This window comes from Saccoglossus kowalevskii, chromosome 1, assembly GCF_978046115.1.
Source record: "Saccoglossus kowalevskii chromosome 1, keSacKowa6.1, whole genome shotgun sequence".
Lineage (NCBI taxonomy): Eukaryota > Metazoa > Hemichordata > Enteropneusta > Harrimaniidae > Saccoglossus > Saccoglossus kowalevskii.
The window spans coordinates 33,665,775-33,691,487 of NC_140641.1; the positions used below are offsets into that span (position 1 = coordinate 33,665,775).

The 25,713-nt window shown below is 36.0% G+C and overlaps 1 protein-coding gene across 2 annotated transcripts in view; it reads left to right on the forward strand.

Moving 5' to 3' along the window:
• LOC100366888 (uncharacterized) overlaps window positions 1–25,713 on the forward strand; it is an 89,348-nt gene that overhangs the window by 47,564 nt on the left and 16,071 nt on the right. For both annotated transcript variants that reach the window (XM_085500913.1, XM_085500914.1), the window contains 24 exons: window positions 179–241; window positions 333–431; window positions 602–667; window positions 1,242–1,440; window positions 1,952–2,128; window positions 4,090–4,218; window positions 4,418–4,599; window positions 5,743–5,818; window positions 7,930–8,024; window positions 10,372–10,495; window positions 10,960–11,154; window positions 11,274–11,501; window positions 12,611–12,775; window positions 13,610–13,780; window positions 14,474–14,617; window positions 15,224–15,358; window positions 15,544–15,722; window positions 16,809–16,872; window positions 17,050–17,226; window positions 17,857–17,964; window positions 18,454–18,525; window positions 18,804–18,929; window positions 21,367–21,483; window positions 22,020–22,172. In XM_085500913.1, the coding sequence (XP_085357039.1) occupies window positions 179–241; window positions 333–431; window positions 602–667; window positions 1,242–1,440; window positions 1,952–2,128; window positions 4,090–4,218; window positions 4,418–4,599; window positions 5,743–5,818; window positions 7,930–8,024; window positions 10,372–10,495; window positions 10,960–11,154; window positions 11,274–11,501; window positions 12,611–12,775; window positions 13,610–13,780; window positions 14,474–14,617; window positions 15,224–15,358; window positions 15,544–15,722; window positions 16,809–16,872; window positions 17,050–17,226; window positions 17,857–17,964; window positions 18,454–18,525; window positions 18,804–18,929; window positions 21,367–21,483; window positions 22,020–22,172 (3,244 nt within the window). The remainder of the gene's footprint in view (window positions 1–178; window positions 242–332; window positions 432–601; window positions 668–1,241; window positions 1,441–1,951; window positions 2,129–4,089; window positions 4,219–4,417; window positions 4,600–5,742; window positions 5,819–7,929; window positions 8,025–10,371; window positions 10,496–10,959; window positions 11,155–11,273; window positions 11,502–12,610; window positions 12,776–13,609; window positions 13,781–14,473; window positions 14,618–15,223; window positions 15,359–15,543; window positions 15,723–16,808; window positions 16,873–17,049; window positions 17,227–17,856; window positions 17,965–18,453; window positions 18,526–18,803; window positions 18,930–21,366; window positions 21,484–22,019; window positions 22,173–25,713) is intronic.

Below are 25,713 nucleotides of genomic sequence, written 5' to 3' on the forward strand. Positions count from 1 at the left end.
TAATTCGTTGATATGTTTGTTTAGTTTGTTTTTGAGCTACCCATTGGATTGGTGTGCATCGTCAATTCCAGCTTGGGGAAATACAAATTCTCTCCATATCCTTTATTGGTTTCCACCTTAGTCTTTGAAAGGCAAATGCATTTTAATCAACCTCATTGCAACTTGTTTTCTTTATTAGGGTATGTCTGGTCCACCAGGCGTCTTAGGAGAAAATGGTGTCATAGGTCCACCTGGTCCAAGGGTAAGTAGACATGTTTTTTGAATCAGCTCACAATGTTGATCATATAGTATAATAGAATTTTGAAACTTGATTGTATATTTTATTTAAACAGGGCCAGCCTGGAGATCCAGGACCTAATGGTGTGCCAGGTTATAAAGGTGGTAAGGGCGAGGATGGATTTCATGGTACTCCAGGTAATCCTGGATTCAAGGTAAGATCATTGTCATTAAACAAATTATAAATGTTAAAATGTATGATTATGATGTATCTATCATAATTTTGTATTGATCCTACATTGATTTCCAAGTGGAACAGCAATCATCAAAAGAGCTTCCTAATACATACATGTTCGAACTAATCACAGTCGTTATTTTGTTTTAGGGTGAACAGGGTGACCCTGGTCCTGAAGGGTATACTGGTCCAAAAGGTCTTCCTGGAGATGATCCGGTAGGTTTGGTTTCATTAAACTGGTCATTGATTATTCTTGTTGATAAATCCTTAGTGGTGTTTATGATACATATCTTGGCATATGCCAAGAATTGGTCACTTTGTAAATTTATACCCAGTCTCTACAATATGGTTGAGTCTCAGTGTACTACACTGTTTGTTTATGTATTTATTTATTTATTTGTTTGTTTGTTTGTTTGTTTGTTTGTTTGTTTGTTTGACACAACACTGTCTTTGAAAGATCAGCAGTAAAATCACTAAAGTCTGTGCATCTTCGACTAATTGTCTTACACATACTTTAATAATGCCTTTAATGCGACAATTTGGTGATCAGGTTAAATATAGGTGACTGGTTGTAAAATACTCTAAAATCATGTATTTTAACATATTTAGAAGCACTGTCTCGATCATGTGTTTTTAGATTCCTTTCAGACTCAGTGGAAGAATTAACCATTAAGGGTAGTTTGGTTTTTGGCATTCCGGCTTTTGAGGATTGTACAAAAAAATGATACAATCAAAATAACCTTCCATCACAGCTTCACTAATATTGCTATGTAACTGTTTGTGTCACCAGGAAGTTGGTGATGGGCCTCCAGGTCAGCCAGGTATACCAGGTGCTCCTGGAATCACTGGTCCACAAGGTCCTCCTGGTCCTCCAGGTGATAGTGGACTTCAAGGTTTTCTTGGACGAGCTGGTCCTCCAGGTGAAGAAGGACAGGAAGGTTATCCGGGTATTGGTAGAGATGGAGAGAAGGGAGATCAAGGAATGCCAGGTAAATCTTTTCATTTTTTTCATATTTTCAAAACCACCAGATTGATTTGATTCCTTCCTCTATCAGATTACTGTTAATAAATTTTCTAGTAAATACCTGTATTTATGTTATCTTAAAACAAATAGACAGATTGATTCAATATTTCTTTCTCACACAGCAGAGCTATATAGCCGATAGGCTGCTTGTATTTTGCTGAGTGTTATAAATATCTTTCAATTTTGAAGTGGTCAGAAGTTGAATTTGAAATATTTTATTAATGTGCGAATCATCAGAAAATGTTAAACGAATACAGCTGTGTCAATGTGTTCTTCACCATCGACAATAATGGGAAAATAGTGGTAATTGTCAGTACTAATGGTCAATGGTTAATGACATTCTTGACCTGTCAAGTTCCGAAGAATGAAAACTAACGAGACAACCAAAAAATACAATCATAATTTTAAAGGCCAATAACAAATTATGGTTGAGGTTTTTTGTTTTAATGTTATCATGATTACTTCTCAATTTGCAGGCATGCCTGGTAAGCCAGGATCTATGGGTAGACGAGGATTAACTGGGCCAAAAGGTGAAGCAGGTGAGAAAGGATCAGCAGGTGCATCTATAGCAGGCCCTCCTGGTATGGATGGACCACCTGGTATGAGAGGTAAACCAGGCATCAAAGGTGAAGAGGGCCCTATGGGACCAACTGGTAAGTCATATCTCTTTTACACTATGTGACTGACTAAGGTGAAATGTTCCTTGAAACAATTAAAATAAATTATATTCAGGGATTATTGTTGCACTTGTCTAAACAAAAAAGCATAAACTAAACTTTTGCAAACTGGACAGTGTTTACACCTATATCGCTAAGGGTTTATGGATAAATAACTATGTTATTAGGCGGTTAAAGTTTTGGAACTTGAAATATCTAAATGATAGCTGCTTGGAAGAATTGGTATATGTAGATATGTGCATCCAGAAAAGCTTTCATCTGTGATTAATGTTTCCACGTGTTGTCATGGTTTTTAGTCCCCGTTCGGACAAAGTCCGAAAACAAGGACTATTAATTTGGGTATGTATGTATGTATGTATGTACATACGTCCAGAGCTATATCTCGGACACCCATTTACGAATTTCATTCAAACTTTACATGAAGACAATACATAATGTCTTACATATGCCGGCTGGCGACCATTTTGTATGTAAAATTTGCTATTTCTGACACTTAAACGTGTTCGCAGCGGTTTTTCGGAGATGACTGGGTCGATTTGGATCAAAGTTTGTATGATGATTGGGTTGTAGGTGCATGTCATTTTGTTTTCGTGATTCGAACATGGCCGACTGGCGGCCATCTTGTTTTTCATGGTACCCATGCTACTTTCTCTTGAATGCCATGAACGTTTCTGTTTAAATTTTGTACAAAGATAGTATACCAAGAGATACAACTACACCAACATTATTTTTGTGATTCGATTTAATGTGGCTGACTGATGCCCAAATTTCATGTAAAAGTGCTAAATCGTCATTTTTACATGTCTGTTTCTCAGAGATGACTAGTCCAATTTAGATCAAAGTTGATATGATGATCATACATATTTGGGTTATAGTTGCATGTCATATTTTTTCTGTGATTCAAACAAATATGGCTGACTGCGGGCCATTTCGTTTTTCATGAAGCCCATGCCTACTTTCCCATGAATGCAATGAACATTTCTGTTTAAATTTTGTACAAAGACAGTATACCAATAGATACATCAACATGTACATTATTTTTGTAATTTGATTCAATATGACTGCCCAATGTCCAATTCTCGTGTAAAAGCACTAAATCATATTTTTTTACAAATCTATCTCCTATTAATGGTTTCAATCTAATCTCATTGACTTCATCAGCATAAAATTGATATGTCAGATCACAAAATTTTGGATGGGGACTGTTTCATTAATATTGACTTGTTAACGTACAGAATTGGACTGGACAGATCCAGAAGCATTCAGAATCTGCTGCTCTAACAAAATCAATACTGAAAAATTTTGTTAGAAGCTGCAGCTTCTATTAAAATAATACAATGCCACAGAGGGATGCAGTTTCTACACATGAGAAAAATGATAAATTTTTGGTTCTCAATTTGTTCAAAAAGAATGGGTTACGGCTTCTGTTAGGGATGCTGCTTCTAGTAAAGATTTTATGGTACAAGAGTCAAGCCTCGTTAGTGCAGTGTCTAGTGGAAGTTGTAACACCTTGAAAAAGAGGCTTTCAAAATGGCGATTTAGAATTTATGCTTACATAATTACAGAGATTTCTATAATGATTTAGTATAGAGCCAATGCAAATTTTGATGTTATATGCATTTTGATTGAATGTGCGCTTCTAATAAAGCAAATATACTTTGTACTAAAAGTAGTCAGTTGAGGAGTCTTTGTGCTGAATAAATACGCCCCCATTTATTCTATGAACTACTGGTAGTGAGTTTCATTGTGTTTTTTTGCTACATTTGTATTGTGGTTGCAGTTTCTGGTGAGTGAGACAATGTTTCAAATTTTATAGATTACATATTCAATGATTGTGATTGCCATGGAGATCCACTAGTTAAACATCATCTGATTGAATTTACTGTAATCTATTCATTTTCACATGAATTTACCTGAAATACTATCTTTTATTTAAGGTGCACCTGGCTTATCAGCAGAAGGAAAGGATAATTCTGGCCCACCGGGTGAAGTAGGTCCTCCAGGTCATAATGGCCAAAGAGGCTTGCCAGGTCCTGTTGGTCCTCCTGGTCCTTTTGGGCCAAAGGGTAACTATTGTGATTTTTTTTTGTCTTGATTGTTGAATCATATTTACATTATTATAATTAGCAGTGAGTATCATATTACTACTTATTGATTGATCTGCTGTTATATATAATTTGATTGATAATGGTATTTTTCCCTAAATTACTCCACCATTGTGTTTTGTGCTGTTTGTAAAACATTAAACTTTCCATCAAAATACAGGTGATGTGGGTGGTTACTGTGAAGATGTGTGTCTCCCTGGAGCCAAAGGTGATGTAGGAGATCGTGGATATAGTGGAGTGCCAGGTTTGACTGGCCCATCTGGTGGACCTGGTCCAAAAGGTCATTCTGGTGGAATAGGTGAAACTGGTCCCCCTGGAAATCCCGGTCTTCGTGGTCTTCCAGTGAGTACAATTGATAATATAATCATTGAACGTTAACTTAGATGAAGAACCAAGCTGTTTGTACTTTCTTGACACATGATTGGTTGCTTATTTACTTACTTATAAGTTAGGGCCACAACAGTTGCCTGAAGCATGACTGTTGTCACAACTGGATAGGGAATGTGAGATTGTATTGAGAGATCTGCGAAAAGCTTGTTGCGTATTTACAGCCAACCTACTAGGGAATTGAAACAGTTGTTAATGTTTTGTGCTTGGGCATAATTAAAGATTTTTTTGTGATAATAAATAAAGTAGTATAGGATAAACACCATTGTAAAGTAACTCTTTAGGAGTCTGACTAAAGATAAAATGTAAAAGCCATGAGAAGTATTTGAAACCCACCACCAGAATCATCTACTGATATAAATTGTGGGGAGAGGGGGTCTCATACTTTTGATAGCATTCAGTAAGTTCTGTCAGCTATTCTGCACAAAGTCCATAATGGGAAAGGAAGACTATGCCTTTATTTTCAAATGGAATATTCTATAAAAGTTCTAGAATGTTGTGTTACATGATCTAAATCAGCTTTAAGTAACTATAAATTCTGTTCAGGAAACAAAAGTCACTGCCAACTCATCTTTCAGTATGACTTCCTAGACATCTTTCCAATGCAAGATCCTATTTTGACCATATTTGTCCACAGCTAGGGTGTCATCTATAGGGTCCTCGAGCATTTTACCCTTTTGACCACCTAAGTAACTCTTTTCTAAGACAACATGGTCCTCTATCTCTATCGTTTTGTTTTTATTTTTGGCAAAATAAGAAGAAAAGCGTGCTTATTGACAGATGATCAATACATAGTTTTTGTCATGAACGATGTTATTTGGAACTCACGAATAGGGGTCCGGCTCATAATCAGGTTGTGCTAAATATCGATACATGCAGAGTGAGCTCTGGGTAACATTTGTGGTTTCTTCTTAGTACAGTGCAACTTGATGAGCGTTATATATAACATAACTGTTTATTATTAGCTGATTTATGGTGAAGATCAATGGAAGTTATTATTTGCATTTTGCAAATTCAGTGGGAACATTTTAGTTGTAGGTTATACTAATATTTATCATATATTTATGTTCATTCATATTATTGTTTTCATGATATTAGGGAATAGATGGACAACCTGGTTATGATGGAAAAAAGGGTCATCAGGGTGAACCAGGATATTACGTAGGAGTACCTGGTAAGTTCTTTTATTGTTCTCTGCCAAACTGGAATGCAGGTCACTGCCTAATTTATGTATAATTAGCATATGAAACTTGATTGGTGGTAAATTGAATCCATCATTCAGTCAGTTGGTTCCATCCATCCACTCAGCTCTCTGGCCAATCTCTATTCTCACACTTATGTGGACCTATTTTATTCAAATTTGACACAAAAACATAACATCATGGCTCACATGTGCCCATCATCTTGATTTTTCAGTCCAACAATGATGGCTATCTGGTGGCAATTCCACTTGACCCAAAGACATAAAATCATGGCTCACTTGTGCCCATCAACTTGGCTTTGCAGTCCCACTCACGATGTATGTCTGATGGCCATTCCACTTAACACAACAACATATCATGGCTCACAAGTGTTTATCAACTTGCCTTTGCAATCCAACCCAAGATGGCTGACTGAAGTCTATTCCACTTGACATAAAGCCAAAACTTCATAGCTTACAGGTGCCCCACTAATCCAATAGGGCTTTCTCGTTGCCATACGACTTTCTAGTAGCCATATGACTTTACAAAAAGACATAACATAATGGCATACATCAAGGTGCCCACTGCTTGAATTTGCAAAATTGTTCAAAGTCTATTTCTAACGTTCCAGGAAAAAATCATTTCAATAGATTGTTGTTTCACTGTTGTTTTGCTGTTGTTTCATAGTCAGCTTGCCTTGTTCCATTATCCTGTTTCTGATTTAAATATCTGTTTTTGTTTTTTGCATATAATTTCGAAGGGAAGTGTATTTCACACTAACTATGGCGTATACATGCTAAATGTTATTAGTTAATGTGTACTCGAACAGGACGCAGAGAAAACCAAATTGTGTGATGGTACCAATTTTAACACTGTAATATTAAAATTTCAAAATTAATAACAGTGAATTATTGACATGGTACAATGACAATAACTTGTAATAATAATGACTGAAGGTTTATTTAAAAAACAAAAATATTTCTGCAGATTCTGGACGTGAGAATCATTCTGTAAAATCAAGATTTTGTTGTTGTTTTGACACACAGAGTTGGTCATGTGATAAAAAGTTTATCATTGATATCACTCATGCTTTGAACTGGTTGATACTCTTGTCATGGTCTGTAATATCCACACTCAATTTAGTTTGATGATGTCTCTTGTATCAACCAACCCTACAAAGTGATATCAGGGCATAACCTCGTCGTGTCTGGCATCTGTTGGCTGTCCATGGACAACATTTTTCAAAATGACTAAACCATTTAAACTCTATTGTCCTCCTTAATCTCATGTCAAGCTGGATACATCATTGCAATATAATCACCAAATTGTTTATGGAATACCTGAATGTAGAATAAAATGATTTGGCTTTATTTACTTGTCTCGATCACCTCTATTCCCTGATTTTAGAAATAAGTTATCATTTTTGTTAACAAAAAAATTTCTTTTGGTGCTTTCTTTTCTAATGGCTCACCTGATTGCTTTAATATGTGATATGTTAAATATTTTGTTTGAAAACTGTTGGACAGACAGTTTGTTTTTAGTTTCTATTCAAACTAAGTCTAAAGGCACAAACTTATAGATGTACCTCAGTGCATCCGTACCTGCATCTCTGACATGCCTGGACCAAACAAGTTCAAACTTCAAATATACATGATGTTGCACATATGCATATGTATTTGTATCACAATTCAATTCAAGATGGCAGAATAGTGAACATTTCAAAGCTTAAAAATGCATCAAAATCGATCATACCGACATTCTGGAATTGACTCTGTCTTACCAATCATTCGGTTTTCAAATCAGATTTAAAATGATGGCCCGTTTGTTTTTATGAATGCTATACTGGTATTATATCTCTGACATGCCTTGACTGCTTGCAATCAAACTTTACACATATGTTATGCATCACATTTTCTTTTCTCAAGTTCTGTTTTAAAATGGCAAACCCCTATTAATTTTAACTGTGTCATGTCAATGTCATTTTACATTTGATTTGAATAGTTGACACTGACAATTTAGAGTAATATAGCTTTATTCCATTGTCAATACTTTTATGTACATTCATGTACTTTGTCACCATACCAAATTTACATTATGTTAATAGGACCACCTGGACCCATGGGGCCAAAGGGAAGGCGAGGTGACGCAGGACCACCTGGAATAAAAGGAGATACTGGAAGTCCTTCACATGAAGGCACAGTAAGTTGCCAAAGATTAGTCTATAGAGGATATCCAATTAGTGACTGTAATATCGTTTTATTTAATAAATGAGTGTAGTCATGTTCATCATAAATTTAATAGCATGATTGCTTCATTTGTATTCATGGAAGTAATTTTATTGACTCCCAGGTGTGAAGCACAAAAGGGAGTCTTTGCAGTTACCCTGTCTGTATGTATGTATGTATGTATGTATGTATGTATGTATGTATGTATGTATGTCACTTTTTTTGTTCCACCGTTATCTCAAGAACCACTAATCAAATTTTCGTGAAACTTGGTACATAGATGCTCTGGGATGATGCGCAGAGTTGATTAGGTTTTGGTAAAAATCTATAAATATTAATTACCTAATTTGCATGATAATTAGCTGATTTTTAGCTGTTCCAAGACTGTTCCACTGATATCTGAAGAACCACTCATTGGATTTTGATGAAACTTGGCACATGGATGCTCTGAACTAGTGCGCAGATTTGATTAGTTTTGGGTAAAAATCTATGAATATTAATTACCTAATTTAAATGATAATTAACTGATTTCAAGCTGTTCCATGACTGTTCCACTGAATATTTGAAGAACCACTCATTGGATTTTGATGAAACTTGGCACATGGATGCTCTGAACGAATACGCAGATTTGATTATTTTTGTGTAAAAATCTATGAATATTAATAACCTAATTTGCATGATAATTAACTGATTTTAAGCTGTTCTATGACTGTTTCACTGATTTTTGAAGAACCACTCATTGGATTTCAATGAAACTTGGCACATGGATGCTCTGAACTAATGCGCAGATTTGATTATTTTTGGGTAAAAATCTGTTAATATTATTAATTACCTAATTTACATAATGATTAATCAATTTTTGGCTTTTCCACTGATATCTCAAGTACTAATCATAACATGTCAATAAAACTTGGGACATAGATGTCATATGACACTGCACAGACCTGATAGTTTTTAGGGTATTATCAGTACATATTAATTACCTAATTTGCATAATTAATTAATTTTCAGCTTTTGATATTTCAAGTAGTAATGATCATGTTTCAATGAAACTTGGTACATAGTTACTTGAGGACTGTGCAGAGACCTAATTAGTTTTTGGATAATATTTGTGCATATTAATCACCTTATTAGCATAATTAGTTAATTTTCAGCTTTTCACCTGATATCTCAAGTACTAATCACATTTCATTGAGACTTGTTACATAGATATTCTAGGACTGCAGAGACCTGATTAATTTTGGGATAAATAATTGTGCCTATTAATTACCTAATTTGCATAATTACTTAATTTTTTTGCTGTTCTATGGCTGTTGCACTGATGTCTAAAAGCCACTCATTGGATTTCAATGAAACTTTTAAAGAGTACCCATCACATTTCAATGAACCTAGGACTATACACCATATTAGTTTTTGGTAAATATTTATGCTTCTTAATCACCTAATTAATATAATTAATTAATACTGATATCTCAAGTATTGATCATCACATTTGAATAAAACTTGGTACATAAGTGCTCTAGGACAATAGACAGCCTGATTAATTTTGGGTTAAAATCTGTTCATATTAATTCTCTAATTAGCATAATAATATTATTTTGGTTCTAATCACATTTCAATGAAACTTTACATTGTGCAGACCTTATTAGTTTTACACTTAAATCTGTTCATATTAGTTACCTAATTTGCATAATTAGTTTTCTGCGTTTCCATCAACATCTCAAGTTCAAGTAATTTTGAATTAATTTTGAATGTGTCTCCAATACTCTCAGCACACGGGAGTTCTTTCTAAGTTTTCTTTGATTTATTTCATGCCTTTAATCATTGCTTCCAATATCCTTGTTTAATGTTGAGTTTCAGTTTATTTAATAAGATGATTTGATTTTGAGTTAAGGGCACAAAATGACGGTCCTATATCATCAGAACAAAGGAAACATAACATTTCTAAGACCTACTTTCTAAGATTATTATCTTATGAGGTAACAGTGAAAAAATCAAAAACATACAATGAATGAACAGCAAGAAGTAGCTAATCTATTTTTTATTAAGGTTCACATGAACTTTTGTAACTTAATTTCCAATAAAATATTAATACAAACACTGTTTTCATCTATATCTCAGCTTTCAGATATTGTCATAGTTGCATGACAAGTAACTGGCGAAGAATGCTCTCATTGCAGTTACACTATTTCTTGCTTTTCCTCTCCACCTTAATGAATTTTTGATTTTTTGGATATATCTGTTATATTCTCTTTGATAATTAGCTCTAGTGCTTTTCAAAACAGCAGGTCTTTCTAAAACTGTCTATGATTATGTATTAGGGACCACCTGGACTTCCAGGACCACCCGGAGACAGTTTTGTTGGTGCACCTGGTTTCAAAGGTGCAATGGGTGAACCAGGATCAAATGGACCAGTAGGATATAAAGGAGATAAAGGAGAACAAGGTACATCTAATTACTTATGAATTGTCATGGTTCTTCATTATATCTAATTGTGTTAATTTTATTATTATAAAATTAATTTTAATAGTCATATTACTCCTATTTTTATAATTTTGATGAAAAAGCTATTTTTAACTTTCACTTGATGACTGCTAGTTTGATTGAATTGATACTTGGTATATATGTACATGTATCTTAGTTGGACCTCTATTAGATGAGATCATTTCATGACATAAGGATAAGTGGAGTTGATGAATCCAAAACTTGAGTAACTGTAACACTTATTCTTATCAGTGATAAGATCTAAACACAGGAGTTGCCATATTTGAATAAAATGGGCATACAAATTCTAAGGTTATTTATTTCCCCACTTTGATGTTTATGTTGCAGTGTTTATGTACTTATTATTACTTAAAATTTGTCATATTTTTATTACTTATTAATAAATTACATTGTTATATTTTCAGGTACAATGCCAGATTATATGAATGGTATCCCAGGTCCTGCTGGTCCTGGTGGCCCACCTGGACGCTCTGGTCCACAGGGACCCATAGGAGCAAGAGGTGGACCAGGACCACTTGGACCAATTGGTCCAGATGGTCCAAAGGGTAATAAAGGTTTGACTGGTTTCCCTGGACTACCCGGTGGACCTGGACTTCCAGGTATGCTATTCTTTTTATTTTGTAACAAGTTTACTGTGAGGAAGAAAACTATATTACATAATGTCATGCAATCAATTGCAAGGACACCTGATGTAAATATTGCCTATTTTATTATCCAGGTGTGACTGGTATGCGAGGTGACAAAGGACAAAATGGTTTGACTGGTCAAATAGGAGATAGTGGACGTCCAGGTTTTCCAGGATTTCCTGGACCAGATGGTATAAAAGGTGAACCTGGTGACACTTTCGGTGGTGCTGGCGGAAAAGGGCAGCCTGGACCAAAGGGTTTTCCTGGACCAGATGGACCAGATGGTAGTAAAGGCAATGTTGGTTTTCCAGGATTAAAAGGTAATCTTAATATACTAATACTGTAAAACATGTCTGTTCAGGTAGCATATTATTTCAGCTAATTTAGCAAATCTATAATTTTGCTAATTCAAGTATAATCTCAAAGTATATTCTCGCAATGAGATTGTTGGCACTTCAGCACTATTATGAAGCTGTTAATTCATCCTTTGAGCCAATTTCGCTAAAATGACATGCAGCTAATTCAACATGTGTTATAGTTTTTTCTGTGATGTTCAAAAAATGTTATTTATTAGTTCCTGTGTATGCCACAGTAGAATTTTATGACTAACACTTCAAAACTTGATAGACACTCAGTTTATGTGTTATTGAGTAGTATTTTTAGCACCCTATTCAACAAAAATAAATCAGCATTTCAGTTTCACAAGGGCTAACACAAATCACATTTAGTATACTGATGAGAAATACAGCATGGCCAGCATTATAAAAAATATAGGTACCATACACCTAGGTAAACATAATAATAGTCTGTGCTGGGTGTGATCTGGATTTGTTTTTTGGTTTACCAGGTACTATTGAATTGTAAATCTGAGAGTTGACACAGGAGTTTAAATTCTGCTGAGCGCTATTATCGTGTCCTTGCTAGAAAAACATTTGTGTCAGCATTCATTGTGCCCATTACTACCTACTCATAATATTGCGTTTACATCATCATTTCATGCAGTTGGCTTAAATATGGCTGCTACTAGCAAACGTGTACAAAGGTGGTTTGACCATATATAATAATGACAGTACTCAAATTCAGTTTAGGCCAACATGGAACCTATAAACCCAAGAGATTGTGTTTAAGCTCTATTAAGTGTCTACATTTGTTATTATGCTGACGTAAGTGTTACATAATAGTTATGCTGATGCTGATACTTCTCTCTCTCCTTCGGGGTTTTGAACCTTGCCATTTTTAGGCCTCTTTACACCTGTGTAACACGGTCGAATCCAACGCTGGTGTACTCCCAAGAATTAGACACGTGTCTTTTCACTCATGTGTTGCCATCCAATAAATGTAAACCAGATTTTGATTATTTATATTAGACCCGGACATGAATTTAAGGCTATAGCATTCACCAATTGACATTTTGTTCAATATTTATCAGGACGTGTTGGATATCCTGGTTCCACTGGTAGTAAAGGTGAAACTGGTGACATAGGTCTTATTGGTCCTCCTGGTAATGGTCCAGGGCCAAAAGGTCAAACTGGTCTACCTGGACCAATTGGTCGCCCTGGAGGAACTGGGCGAGTTGGACTGCCTGGTTTAAAAGGTAAACTTTTTTATTGAAATTTGCCATATATATATTGTCATCAGGGGATTTGTTTGAGTACACGCTTCTTATGTAATGTTCTTTCTAACCTTATACATGTTTTATGACATAATGCATCCATTTCAACTGCATCCAAGCAAATGTCCAACATAGAACATTTCATTTGTTCCAAGATTCCAAACCATGCTGCATGTCAGAATTTAATCTGACACACATAACTGATTCTATTTCATTTTACTACAAATGTTAAAGACAGATAATACAACTTTAATGTAAAAATTAATATTTACATTTAATCTTGCTTAGTTTTAAAAGTTGATGCTGTTATTTGTAACCATGGATTCAGTTCCAAAGACATTGTGCTGAGAGCTTTACTGTTAATATTCAATACATCCATTTACTCCTAGCACTTTCAAAATGACAAACATGTGTTTACCATATCGTCAAAATAAATGATATATTAATGTTTATATGGTTGCTTCTGTTAGAGCTATTATGGTAATTGCTGATTTAATAACTAAAGAAATCTACAAATGCTTGATACTTTTTTGTGCAGTATGTTTAACAAAGACATTTTCTTTATTTTTGTGATAAATATTAATTTTGCACATAGACCCAACAAATGTTATGATGGAGCTTCGTGGAAAATTCAACCTGGCTGTTTAAATTTTCATTCAGACCCCATGACCCACAAGTCTCTAAGACCTGTTACAGGCATGTGTAAAGAACATATTCTGACCAGTAATGTTGTTATGGTAACTTGGCAAAATTTTGTGTATCGGTAAACTTGAAACTAATATAAGGCAGCCTCGAGTAATACATATTACTTTTCAGGTTTTCCAGGATTCACGGGTGATATTGGGGAACCAGGTGAGCCAGGTGCTAAAATGGGTAAAGGTCAACCAGGAGAACCAGGTCCAGATGGATTTGATGGTATTCCAGGAAGACCTGGTGTACCAGGTTTACCAGGAAGTGATGGATTCCCTGGGTTACCAGGCAGCAAAGGTAATAAATATATGATAACTCAAAGTTAGTGCATATATATTTTTGTATTTATATGAAAACATCAAATACCGTTAATTGTCAGATTTGTTGTTTGATTTATAGATTGAAAATAGTAGGACCTGATGCACCTTATTTTTTGTTTTTCTGAATGAATTCAAAATGGCCGACTAATCGCCATTTTATTTAAGTTGTATATCTGACATTGCCTTACACATATATCGCTCCACTCTTAGGCATATGTTTTTTTTATGAAGATTCAATTCAAGATGACCAAACAACCACAATTTTAATGTTTAAATTGCATAAAAATCATGCATTTCTGCCATTCTTAGCCTATCGTTTGATCATACATGGACAGTTTCGACTTTGTATACATGTTGAATATAATAGGACTTTGATCCATGTCAGCTGGGATTCAAAATGTTCTTAATTACACACATTATTAACAGCATACTGTTCCACAGCCATAATTAAGACATGCCTTGACTGATTGCAATCAAATTTTATACTTATATTACACATCATGTTACATATCCCACATATGTTTATTTCAAATTCTGATTCAAAATGGCTGACTCATTTCAGTTTTGTTTACGATAGAGCAATGGTTACTGTATCATGTCATGACACAATCGTTTTATTGGTATTTATATTATTTACGAGCTCTTGCTTAATCCCCTATGTGTGTAACAGGAGATATTGGTGATGCTGGTGTTATTGGTTTCCCTGGACAAGCTGGGTTGCCTGGTAGGCCAGGATTTGATGGTTTCAAAGGAGAAAAAGGTGGCCCTGGTAGAGAAGGATTACCTGGTTTTTCGGGTAATCCGGGAACACCTGGTAAGATTTCACTACAAAATTAATAATAATCAGTAAACATATTTTACTTGTACTAATTTAATATAAATACCAGTATATTTGAACTTATTTCATCTTTTATAAATCAAAAATCCTAAGAATAATAGTAATTAAATGGCGGTAGTCGCCACCCCACGCTTGCGCAAGATATATGGGTCTCATATAAACAAAGATGGCGACTTTGACTATTGCGCAGACCAACGAGTACAAACTGTGATGTTACTAAGCTTTAATTAGGTATTTTTAGGTGACTGAAAGGTATCGAAGGAGTCACCGATGGTAATTAGTGCAAACCACGCCCAGGTCAAACCTCATACTTGTGATTTCAATTAGAAAGTGCACTGGATTGTGGGAAAATAAATATTTATCACAAATATCGCCCGCCCTTCAACATTGCTAATTTGTTAAATTATTTTTACCCAAAATGCACTACTCTGTCATACAGAGGCATAACAGTCAAGTGCACCACCCTTGTTGTGGTACTAGTCATCAACTAGGTTTTTTACTTTTCTTACTTTATTTTTAGTTACTGCATGTATATAGGAAAATCAGAAACCAATGATTCATGTAACTCTCCTCAATTTTCAGGTCGCAAAGGAGCTGTTGGTGACAGAGGTCCAACTGGTCCCATTGGTGAGCGTGGTATATTATTTGGAGACATGGTGAAGGGTGAACCAGGTTCTGTTGGAAGAACTGGTCCACCAGGGAGAATTGGACTTCCAGGTAAACTTGTATTATTATTCATGCAAATGCTGTGAACTTTGTTATACATGATTAAGTCAAATACAGTATATTAAATATAATACACTTGCTTGCATGCAGCTTTCAATCCCAATCTAGACAGGAATAAAATGTTCACAGGTCTGTGGATTTTATTGTAAATTAATTTTTCAAATGAATTATTTCAGGTTTACCTGGCGCATCTGGAATGGTTGGAGAGAATGGTTATCCTGGCAATCCTGGCCGTCCAGGACTGGCAGGACCAGATGGTGATAATGGTTTGAATGGCCGACCAGGTATTCCAGGACTTCCAGGTTCGAAAGGTAGCAGTGGTATCATAGGATTTCCAGGCATTCCTGGTGCTACGGTAAATGCTTTAACTGTTTGAAATATCCTAGATTGGTGTATGTAATAAGGAATCTAAAATAAATGATAAAGTTCAATCTGATCATTTTGTATTTGAACTAACTGTGATGACAAAATGCTTAATTCAATATTATTGCATTGTTTCAGTACTTTCATACTAGCTAGTGCCAATGAAAAGATATTGCATTGTTAATCATGCATTTGTTATTTAGGGGTGATATCATATTCAAACAGTTGGGTCAAACCTTGATTAACCCAAACCACCTGAAAAAAAAAAAAATTTTGCAGTTTCAGAGTATAGACAATAGATGATGCGTCCCAGGACGGCCGCATGAATAAAAACGGGTTCAAACTGAACCTGTTCACACCCTCTGAGCTCCACCGCTCTTGCCGGGGAAAGGAGCTGCCAACCACCGCTGGTACGGGCAACGGTATACAGCGTGTTCCTGCTGGGGCAATGACATCAATGGCGAGTACCAAGGTGGGATTGGTACAGCCCTCAGGGGCTGAGCTATTCCAATCCATGAGACTTCATCGGTGCTTACGCAACCCGGGTTGATTACGAAAATACAGATCTTGTTGTTTTCCCCTACCGATGTTAGTCAGGGTTATTGGCAGGTGTCGCTGGATTTGGGCACATTTCCACATCCCCATTCACCACACTTGCAGCCAGTATCTCATATTCACCTCAGAGGACAAAGTTTATGAGTTTACTGCCTTCCCTTTTGGTTTGTGCACAGCGCTGTACATTTTCACCAGGGTGTTAAAACAGGTGAACCCATACCTTAATGACTGGTTATTGCACAACTGAGACGAGAGGCGTTAGCGGAGCACATGTAATTAATGCAAACGCTTCTCCACGAGTTGGGCTTTTTAATAAATATTCCTAAGTCCAATCCTATACCGTCCAATAACCTAGTTTTTCTGGGTATGCAGTTCGACATGGAGCAAGGGCTTGTCTGAATAGGGCTGGAAAAGGCAGGCTGGGTTAACCCAGGTTTGACCCAGATATTTGAAAATGACATCACCCCTTGAATCTATGTTCTCAATTGACAAGGTTGTAATAGTTGAGCTATGTTTATTCCAGGGTCGACCAGGTTTAAAAGGACAGCCAGGATTTCCAGGAAGACCAGGTTTTATTGGACCAAAAGGTATCTAAACAAAGCAAGTGGAAATAAACACATTTTTGAGATAGTTAATGAACTGTATTTTTATGTTACTGACATCTTCATTTCTATTCTATCTAAGATGTGATATACATGTACTGTCAAATATGTAATATTACCGGCTAGTAATTTTTAAGATTTAATGGTGTTAATTTCTTTCAGGGAGACCTGGGTTTTCTGGACAACCTGGTAGACCTGGTCTACCTGGACCCACAGGTCCAAAAGGTCCAGTTGGTTCTATCGGTGAGAAGGGTTTTCCTGGTGATGATGTTCCTATTAAAGGTGGTAATTTGACAAATTCCGGAGATCCAGGTGTGCCAGGAACACCGGGACTGGTCGGTAAGTAATAATAGAGGATTATTACTTGACTATGGTGCATATCGTTTGTATTTAACATTATAAATGCATTATATCGGAGCCGAACTACTAATCCTCCCACAGATTAACAGGAAATTATCTCCAATGTCTTCACACAGTCAGACCGAACGAGAGCCACAATCTGAGTTCAATTCAGTTCATTCAGTGCTGAACGAAACAAATAATTAGTACGAAAAAAAAACATGACTGAAAACAATTTTGGTGTCATGCTTGTATTGTTTCTTTACATGGCATTATGAGTTGCATGTTCTCTCGATTTTCTTTGTGATTTCATTTAAATTTTATTGACTGGCTGCCATTTTTGTAAAAACAAAAAAGAATCACAATAAATTAACTCATCATCAACCATTTCTCAGGCATGGTGGTGGCCATGTTTTTGATGAGTTACTGGTGAACATTTATGTTCACAATTTAAAAGTTAAAAGAGCCAATTGGGTGCCATGTCAGTTTTATTTTTCTTTAACCATTTCTCAAATAGATCCTTCTTACTTAATAAAATTAATGACTGTAAATATGGAAAAATGACCATAAACTTCTGCAACAACATTCAATTGAGACATTTGAAATAAAAAACAACATTTTCTAATGCAGGTAGCCCAGGCTCTAATGGTATGAAGGGTGATGAAGGATATGATGGAATTCCTGGACGCATTGGTCTCCCAGGTTTACCCGGTTCTGCTGGAAGACCAGGAAGGAAAGGTTAGTGCCAATGTCTAGTTTTGTCACATTTCACAAACTTAAACTTACATGTAATTTTTACTGTATTTTCTTTAAATGTTGATCACGATCTGTTTTGCCAAAGGAAAATCATGGCTATTTGATTCAAAACTATCAAAACAATTCTATAAATCATGGCTTTTTGATTCAAAACTATCAAAACAATTCTATAAATCATGGCTATTTGATTCAAAACTATCAAAACAATTCTATAAATCATGGCTTTTTGATTCAAAACTATCAAAACAATTCTATAAATCATGGCTATTTGATTCAAAACTATCAAAACAATTCTATAAAAATAAATGCACATATGGAATCAAATGTTGACACAATATATTATGATATTCCAGATGGCAACCAAATAAATAGTGTTTTTATCTGTCTGATCATTTAGTAGTTTTATTTATTTGATAGTGTTGTGGTGCTGTGCAACAGCCTCTTTAAGGTATATGTATGCTTATATTAAAGGTACTACTGGTTTGCCTGGACTGTCAGGATTGGATGGGTTATTAGGACCAGTTGGTGCCAAAGGCAGTGAAGGTTTGTAAACAAAAATTGGTACAAGCTGCAACATTTAACTATTTTGGCATTTCTTATGTCTTAAATTCAATTTAATGCGTCGTGCTTTATTACTGTAGATTATAAATTAGTTTACAATGAATATATTAAAAGAAGATGGCCAGTATATTAATTATGTGGGATATGGTATTGAGGAGAATTTCTGTATTTAAAAAAAAGGAAAATGTTGAATGATGCAACTGCTGTGGCTCTCTAATCATTTTTTCGAAGTAAGCATTCTATATGTCTTTACTCTGAAGGTGACGCAGGTCCCCCTGGTTTTCCTGGTCCACGAGGTCCTCCAGGATTGCCAGGCTTAAAAGGAGGATCAGGATTTGATGGATTTCCCGGACGCCCTGGTAGAAATGGAGCAAAGGGAGAAACGGGTTAGTAATATATATATATAATTTCTCCCAATAGAGAAATTCATAACTATCTAAATCTATCTATCTAAAAAAAAACTTATATAGCGCCGGTATCCAAAACTAAGTTTTGTTCAAAGGCGCTGAATGCGAACACTACAAATCTGTAGAGTTATTCCACACTGTAGGCTTTGCTGAACAAGTAGGTCTTAAGTCTCGTTTTAAAAATATTGACATCAGTAACTTCACGAAGATCAAGTGGAAGGTCATTCCAGAGTTTTGGAGCTGCATATGAGAAGGCACGTCCACCATATGTTTTCTGTCTGTAGTCAGTGTTATGGAGAAGCTTCTTATTGGAAGAACGAAGACAGCGACTCGGTGTGTACACATGAAGTAGATCAAGAATGTAGTTTGGAGCAAGTCCATTCAGAGCTTTGAATGTCAACAGCATAAGTTTGTAGTCAATCCTATAACGAACAGGTAGCCAATGTAACTTCTGTAGAACTGGAGATATGTGATCATATTTTCTAGTGCGAGTGATGATTCTTGCAGCAGTGTTTTGAGCATGTTGAAGAAGATTGATGCTATTGTCCGGCAGTCCAAATAATAATGAATTCCCATAATCAAGCTTAGCAGATAGAACAGCATGAATTAATGTCTGGCAGGTGTCATTACTGAGATATTTCCTAATGCGACCGATGCGACGAAGATGGTTGTAGATGGATCTGCAAGTAATCTTGATGTGAGTGTTGAACATATGAGTATTGTCAAAAGTAACTCCCATGTTACGAGCAGATGTGACTGGTGCAAGTGAACTGGTACAAATGGTGATTTTGTCAATTGGATCAGGCAACTTGGTAAACTTAGAGCGAATGAGCAGTACTTCAGTCTTAGAGTCGTTGAGTTGGAGCTTGTTTTGCGTCATCCAGTGTTTAATATCAAGTGCGCAAGCCTCAATTGAGGCTACAGCCGAGATGGAGTCCTTGCGAGTGAAAGCGAGATAGAGCTGGTTGTCATCAGAATACTGGTGAAAGTCTAAGTTGTGTTGACGAATGAGTTTACCCAAGGGGAAATATAGATGGTGAACAGAATAGGGCCAATAGGACTATCCAAAGCCTTAGTTTTGAACACATAACATAATAATTGAACACATAATTGAACACATAACTGGTCAAAACTAAGAAACACACGACTGGCCAAAGCTAAGGAACACATAACTGGTCAAATCTAAGGAACACATAACTGGTCAAAGCTAAGGAACACATAACTGGCCAAAGCTATAGAACACATGACTGGCCAAAACTAAGGAACACATAACTGGCCAAAGCTAAGGAACACATATCTGGCCAAAGCTGAGGAACACATACTGTAACTGTCCAAAGCTGGGGAACACATAACTGGCCAAAACCAAGGAACACATAACTGGTCAAAGCTAAGGAACACATAACTGGTCAAAGCTAAGGAACACATGACTGGCCAAAGCTAAGGAACACATGACTGGCCAAAGCTAAGGAACACATGATTGGCCAAAGCTAAGGAGTACATAACTGGTCAAAACTAAGGAGTACATAACTGGCCCAAGCTGAGGAACACATAACTGGCCAAAACTAAGAAGTACATAACTGGCCAAATCTAAGGAACACATGACTGGCCAAAGCTAAGGAACACATAATTAGCTAAAACTAAGGAACACATGACTGTTCAAAGCTAAGAAACGCATGACTGGCCAAAGCTAAGAAACTTGTGACTGGCCAAAACTACTGTAACAATGATTTTACACTCAGACAAGAACTAGTGATATAATTGTTAAATGTTATATATTGATTTTTGATCACATTAAAGGTCAGGTTGCTGTGATACATGCTAACAACAAATATTCACACATGGTATCTCACATATAAATCAAATCATCAATTTTTCCTATACCCGGTAACTTTAGAAATCCGTATCTGGTTACCAACCGATCCACCCACTGCAATTATCAGTTAAAATTACTGTCAAAATAACATAGTTAGGGGTTAGTTAGCATAGTTGGCAACATGACATATGTTCTTTAATAAGCACATCATCCACAAAAATTGATATGTTCTAAAAATGACTAGTTGGAAAAAGTTAGGATACTTCCAACACTTTTCTGAAACTGATATTTTTTGAGACTCGTAAATAAATTGGATGGTTACCAACCGATCCACCCACTGCAATTATCAGTTAAAATTACTGTCAAAATAACATAGTTAGGGGTTAGTTAGCATAGTTGGCAACATGACATATGTTCTTTAATAAGCACATCATCCACAAAAATTGATATGTTCTAAAAATGACTAGTTGGAAAAAGTTAGGACACTTCCAACACTTTTCTGAAACTGATATTTTTTGAGACTCGTAAATAAATTGGATGGACAGCGTATCGGATAATTATAGTAATTTTGAATGAGTTGTTTAATTTCACTATGTTTTGCAGGAGATGATGGTTTGTCCGGTAATCCAGGATTACAGGGTCCACGTGGAGAACCAGGATCTGGAATGGAAAAGGGTGCCAAAGGTGAAGTAGGAAGACCAGGAAATTTTGGATTAGCAGGTAATGTAATATTTAAAGTTAGTCATGGCTATCTGTGACCTGCCAAGATCAATCAAATTTTATAGGTACATCATGTTGCACTATGGACATTTATTCTTTTAACGATCAGTTTTAAAATGGTCAAATGGCAAATTTTTATGTTAAAATTCAGCAAAATCAAGAATTTCTGCCATTCTGGACCCAGATCTTAGATCTACAAATAGACCGATATTGTCCATCTTGGTACATTCAATGAATATTGAATTCATTTTGAATATGACTCAAATACTTTCAGCTCACAGGAGTTCTTTCTAAACTTTCTTTGATTGGTCTTTTTCGGAGGTACATGTATTTCAAAACAGGGACTTATGTTAATGGTTTGACAACTGAGTACGGTACAAACAATTGGAATGCGAATAATATATCCAGGTAGACCCCTGTCAATCAACATTCTGAACAGGGACCAATGGTTGACACAGTCAAATATCTTGGTGGCATCTAAAAAGCATCCATATACATGTGGTTTTTTTAACTTTGTTTGTATTTCTTCTGAACAGGTCCGGTTGGTCCAACTGGTTCACCTGGTTTTCCTGGATTCCCTGGTGTCAAGGGTGAAGCCGGCATGCAAGGATTACCAGGAAGCGATGGAGGTGTTGGGTTGCCAGGAATTGATGGTCGTGATGGGTTTCCAGGTTTTCCTGGACCTAAAGGTGAGTTCAGGTTTACAGTCTATCTAATGTGTTACAAAGGAGAGCAGCATGACCAATCATAAAACAATGCTTTGGATTGCTCATTACCTCCACTGTCATTGCTGTCTGCATCCACTTTTTTACTTTTTTTGTTTTCTTTAAAACTGTATATACAACTGTAGGTACCTTGGATAGATCTCTCTTTGATTTGTTCATTTCGTGATGATATCTATTTTGATTCCTGTCATGTGGATTTTGTTGAAACTTACAAACATTAGACAATATGGGACTCCAACGTATAATTGTTTTAAAAAATGCATTTCCGGAGATGTGTCTTCAACATGTCCTGACTGATCATATTCAAACTTTCATATACATCATGTCGCAAATTTATTCATTTGGTTATACATTCAAGATTTGTGAATTGTGGCTGTTTTAAAAATTCATCATATGAAAATTGGTGCTTACAAGTCTTAGTGGGGGATTTGGATTATAACACGATCTAAATCCAACGTTAAGCCTATAAACGTTCCATTGTTTTTTGTGCCAAACCCCTTTGTTAAGTACAACAACAAATATTTCGTTGGTGTTTGTGAGCTCTTGTGTGATTGGTCAATGCATGGACAGCTCTTCCACTTCCGTGTTTTACTCCCTATCAATTTGGGCCCTGTTTAACCATAAACAGTATAGTAATATAGCAACACCAATGTCAAATGCCGTATGCCCAACGTAAGCAGGGCTGGAATATTATGATAAGCAAGTAAACAATAACGTCATATTTACTTCCATGCGATGTCACTACTTTCGTATCAAACTACAAGTATCTTTCCGCAATGCGCATCTTCCGAACACACAATAGTTATCAGTTATGTTCTCGTGAACGTGGTTCACTAGTAAAAAATATTACTTTTAATATATATGTTCCTGTTTAATTGAATAAAATTAAAAGTTAGTTTCAGACGGCAGTAATGTTTCCGTACATGTTATATTCAGTCTGTACCCCGTTTTCGACAAAATATTTGAATATTTTTGTTTTCATGGTGCATGAATCTTATTATGTTATTGTTTACCGACTATGCTCGTTTTTTATTTTTCACTGCCACGCATTTTTTTTTCAAACAGACTTTGAATCCGTATGTTCTCTCGTCTGTCACCATCTTGACAATAGCTCACACTCATGTCTAAGGTTGTACCCCGTTTTCAACAAAATACTCGAATATTTTAGTTTTCATGATGCATGAATCTTCTTATTATGTTATTTTCCACCGACTGTGCTCGTTTTTTGTTGTTCTCTGTCTTGCACTTATTTTGAAATTAACTTTCAATCCGTCCGTTTTCATGTCTGTCGTCATCTTGACTACTTATTCACACTCTTTCAAACGGAATGCATGTGTAAGTGTGTACCCCGTATTCGACAAAATACACGAATATTATTGTTTTCATGATGCATGAATCGTCAAATTTTGTTATTTTCACTGACTACACTTGTTTTTTGTTGTTGTCTGTCTCGCATTTTTTAATAGGCTTTCATTCCGTTTTCCAGTTTTCACGTCTGTCGCCATCTTGACTACACGTCTTTCAGCCTGAATGCACGTCTACCTACGTTATACCCTGTTTTTATTAATAATTTCAACAAAATAACTCGAATACTTGTGTATAAATGAGGCACGATTGTCTTTATTATTCTATTTTCACTATTTTCGGTTTTTTGTTAGCGTTTCAAAGGGTTTCTTTTACGTGACGATCAAGAAAACGCAAATCTTCGCTATTTTCGATGTTGATGCCCGGGCTCTGAATCACACACACAGAGTTGTTAACATGAATTGCTGTGTCTACTGCGTTTGGATCATCTTCACTATCATTTCCACCGTCATCAAAATCCGAAAAAAAAAACATCGAGCAAATCATCTACACACGGGAACTCGTGATCAGCAACGGCCATTTAGAATACCCATGGAATACCGTAGGCGACTCTCATCAACGAAATTACGCAGTCCGCTTCATTGATTGTTTAGTTTGATAATTTATAAACATATATTCAGTGTGAGACTGTTGCTTTCAAGTTGTGTTAATACAAAGATGATTTAAACTTTCCCTTCCGTTACCAACGTATTCAATATACGGAAATAGCATGTGTGTGCGTTTGCGTGAGTGAAAGATGCTGGCGAAATTTCTCGTCAGTTCTATTTATTTCGAACGCGCGTGGTCGGCGCCTTTGATTGCGTTTATTTTGTTCTTTCATTCGCGAAATCTATCACTGGCACCGTTTATTATGTCATGTCTCACAACTGAATGTCCAAGCTGACTTTGTTTTGGCTGTATATAGTTTTGTGGACAAGGGAGGTCATCTTGGTTGCCTAATTAACTAATTTAAATACCTGTCAGAGAAATCGAAATAAATATTTAGTTTATGTTAACGGTTAGTTTAAATCAGCTTAACTTTTTTCCAGCCTACCCTGCTACAATAGAATCGCTGGAGTTGCTTGTCCTTCCTACTATATTGTCTATGGTTTAACTCCGGGGTTACGTCCAAACGCCACCCTCTTGACTGGAGATCTGTGTTAGAAAATAAATCTTTGTTGTTGCGGTGTACGCAAGAAGATGAACTACTTATGTTTTTAACATCACTTCATCTATTAACAATTCACCCCTAGACGTGATAATTTCATTTCAATAGTAAAAATCCGTTCTCAAAAATCCAAATAATCACAACCTCACCGAAATTCATTTTCTATTCTTACCCACAAGCCACACCCAGACCATTCACCAAAACGAGTGGTCTGGGGTATACTAGTACTCTGACCCATGCCGAGGACTTCCTGTTTGTAGAACTATATGATAAATCAGATTAACTATCACGTGAAACCAAAGACAATTGTCTTTGGTGAAACCAAATGAAAATCATTTTAAAATAACGTACTTATACCCAATTGATTCTGGAAAAAAATGACATTTGCAATAATAATCGACGAGCAGGTCCGGGTAGTAACGTTCGGTTGACGAAATAGACGATACAACAGTACTGATTGGACCTACATGAATGCTACTCTATTTCACATAACCAAATGTTGTTGTTTTTTGCTGTTGTACATTATCTTCGGTAATAACTCCGAAAGTGAAGTCTTATATCTTTAGCAGAACGTAGCCGTTAAAACTTGCAAAACGAGCCTGTTTCGATCCATCATCGCTTAAGCAGCATACAATTTATTTATTGTTTGACTCATTTAAAAAATACGAACGGTGTCAATATTTAAAACTGCATTTTGTCTGTCTCTAGCGTGCCTCATAATGATATAGATCTTGGCCGATCGTATTTTTACAAAGGACCTGAATGTACAGCACTAATTTCACCCAACCTCCTGCTCGCTTCTGCTTTTCGATTATCATTTTTAATCGCTTTTGCAACCGCCTGTTGAATAATTTTCGCTTATTTTTTCGAGCGCGCGAACCCAGAAATATCGCCCGTCTGCATGCTCGCATTTTAAATACATGGCCGTGGCATCAATATGTTCCTGGTGTATCTGCTCTCTGCCCTAAAGAGTTAGCATTGCCTGTATCACGT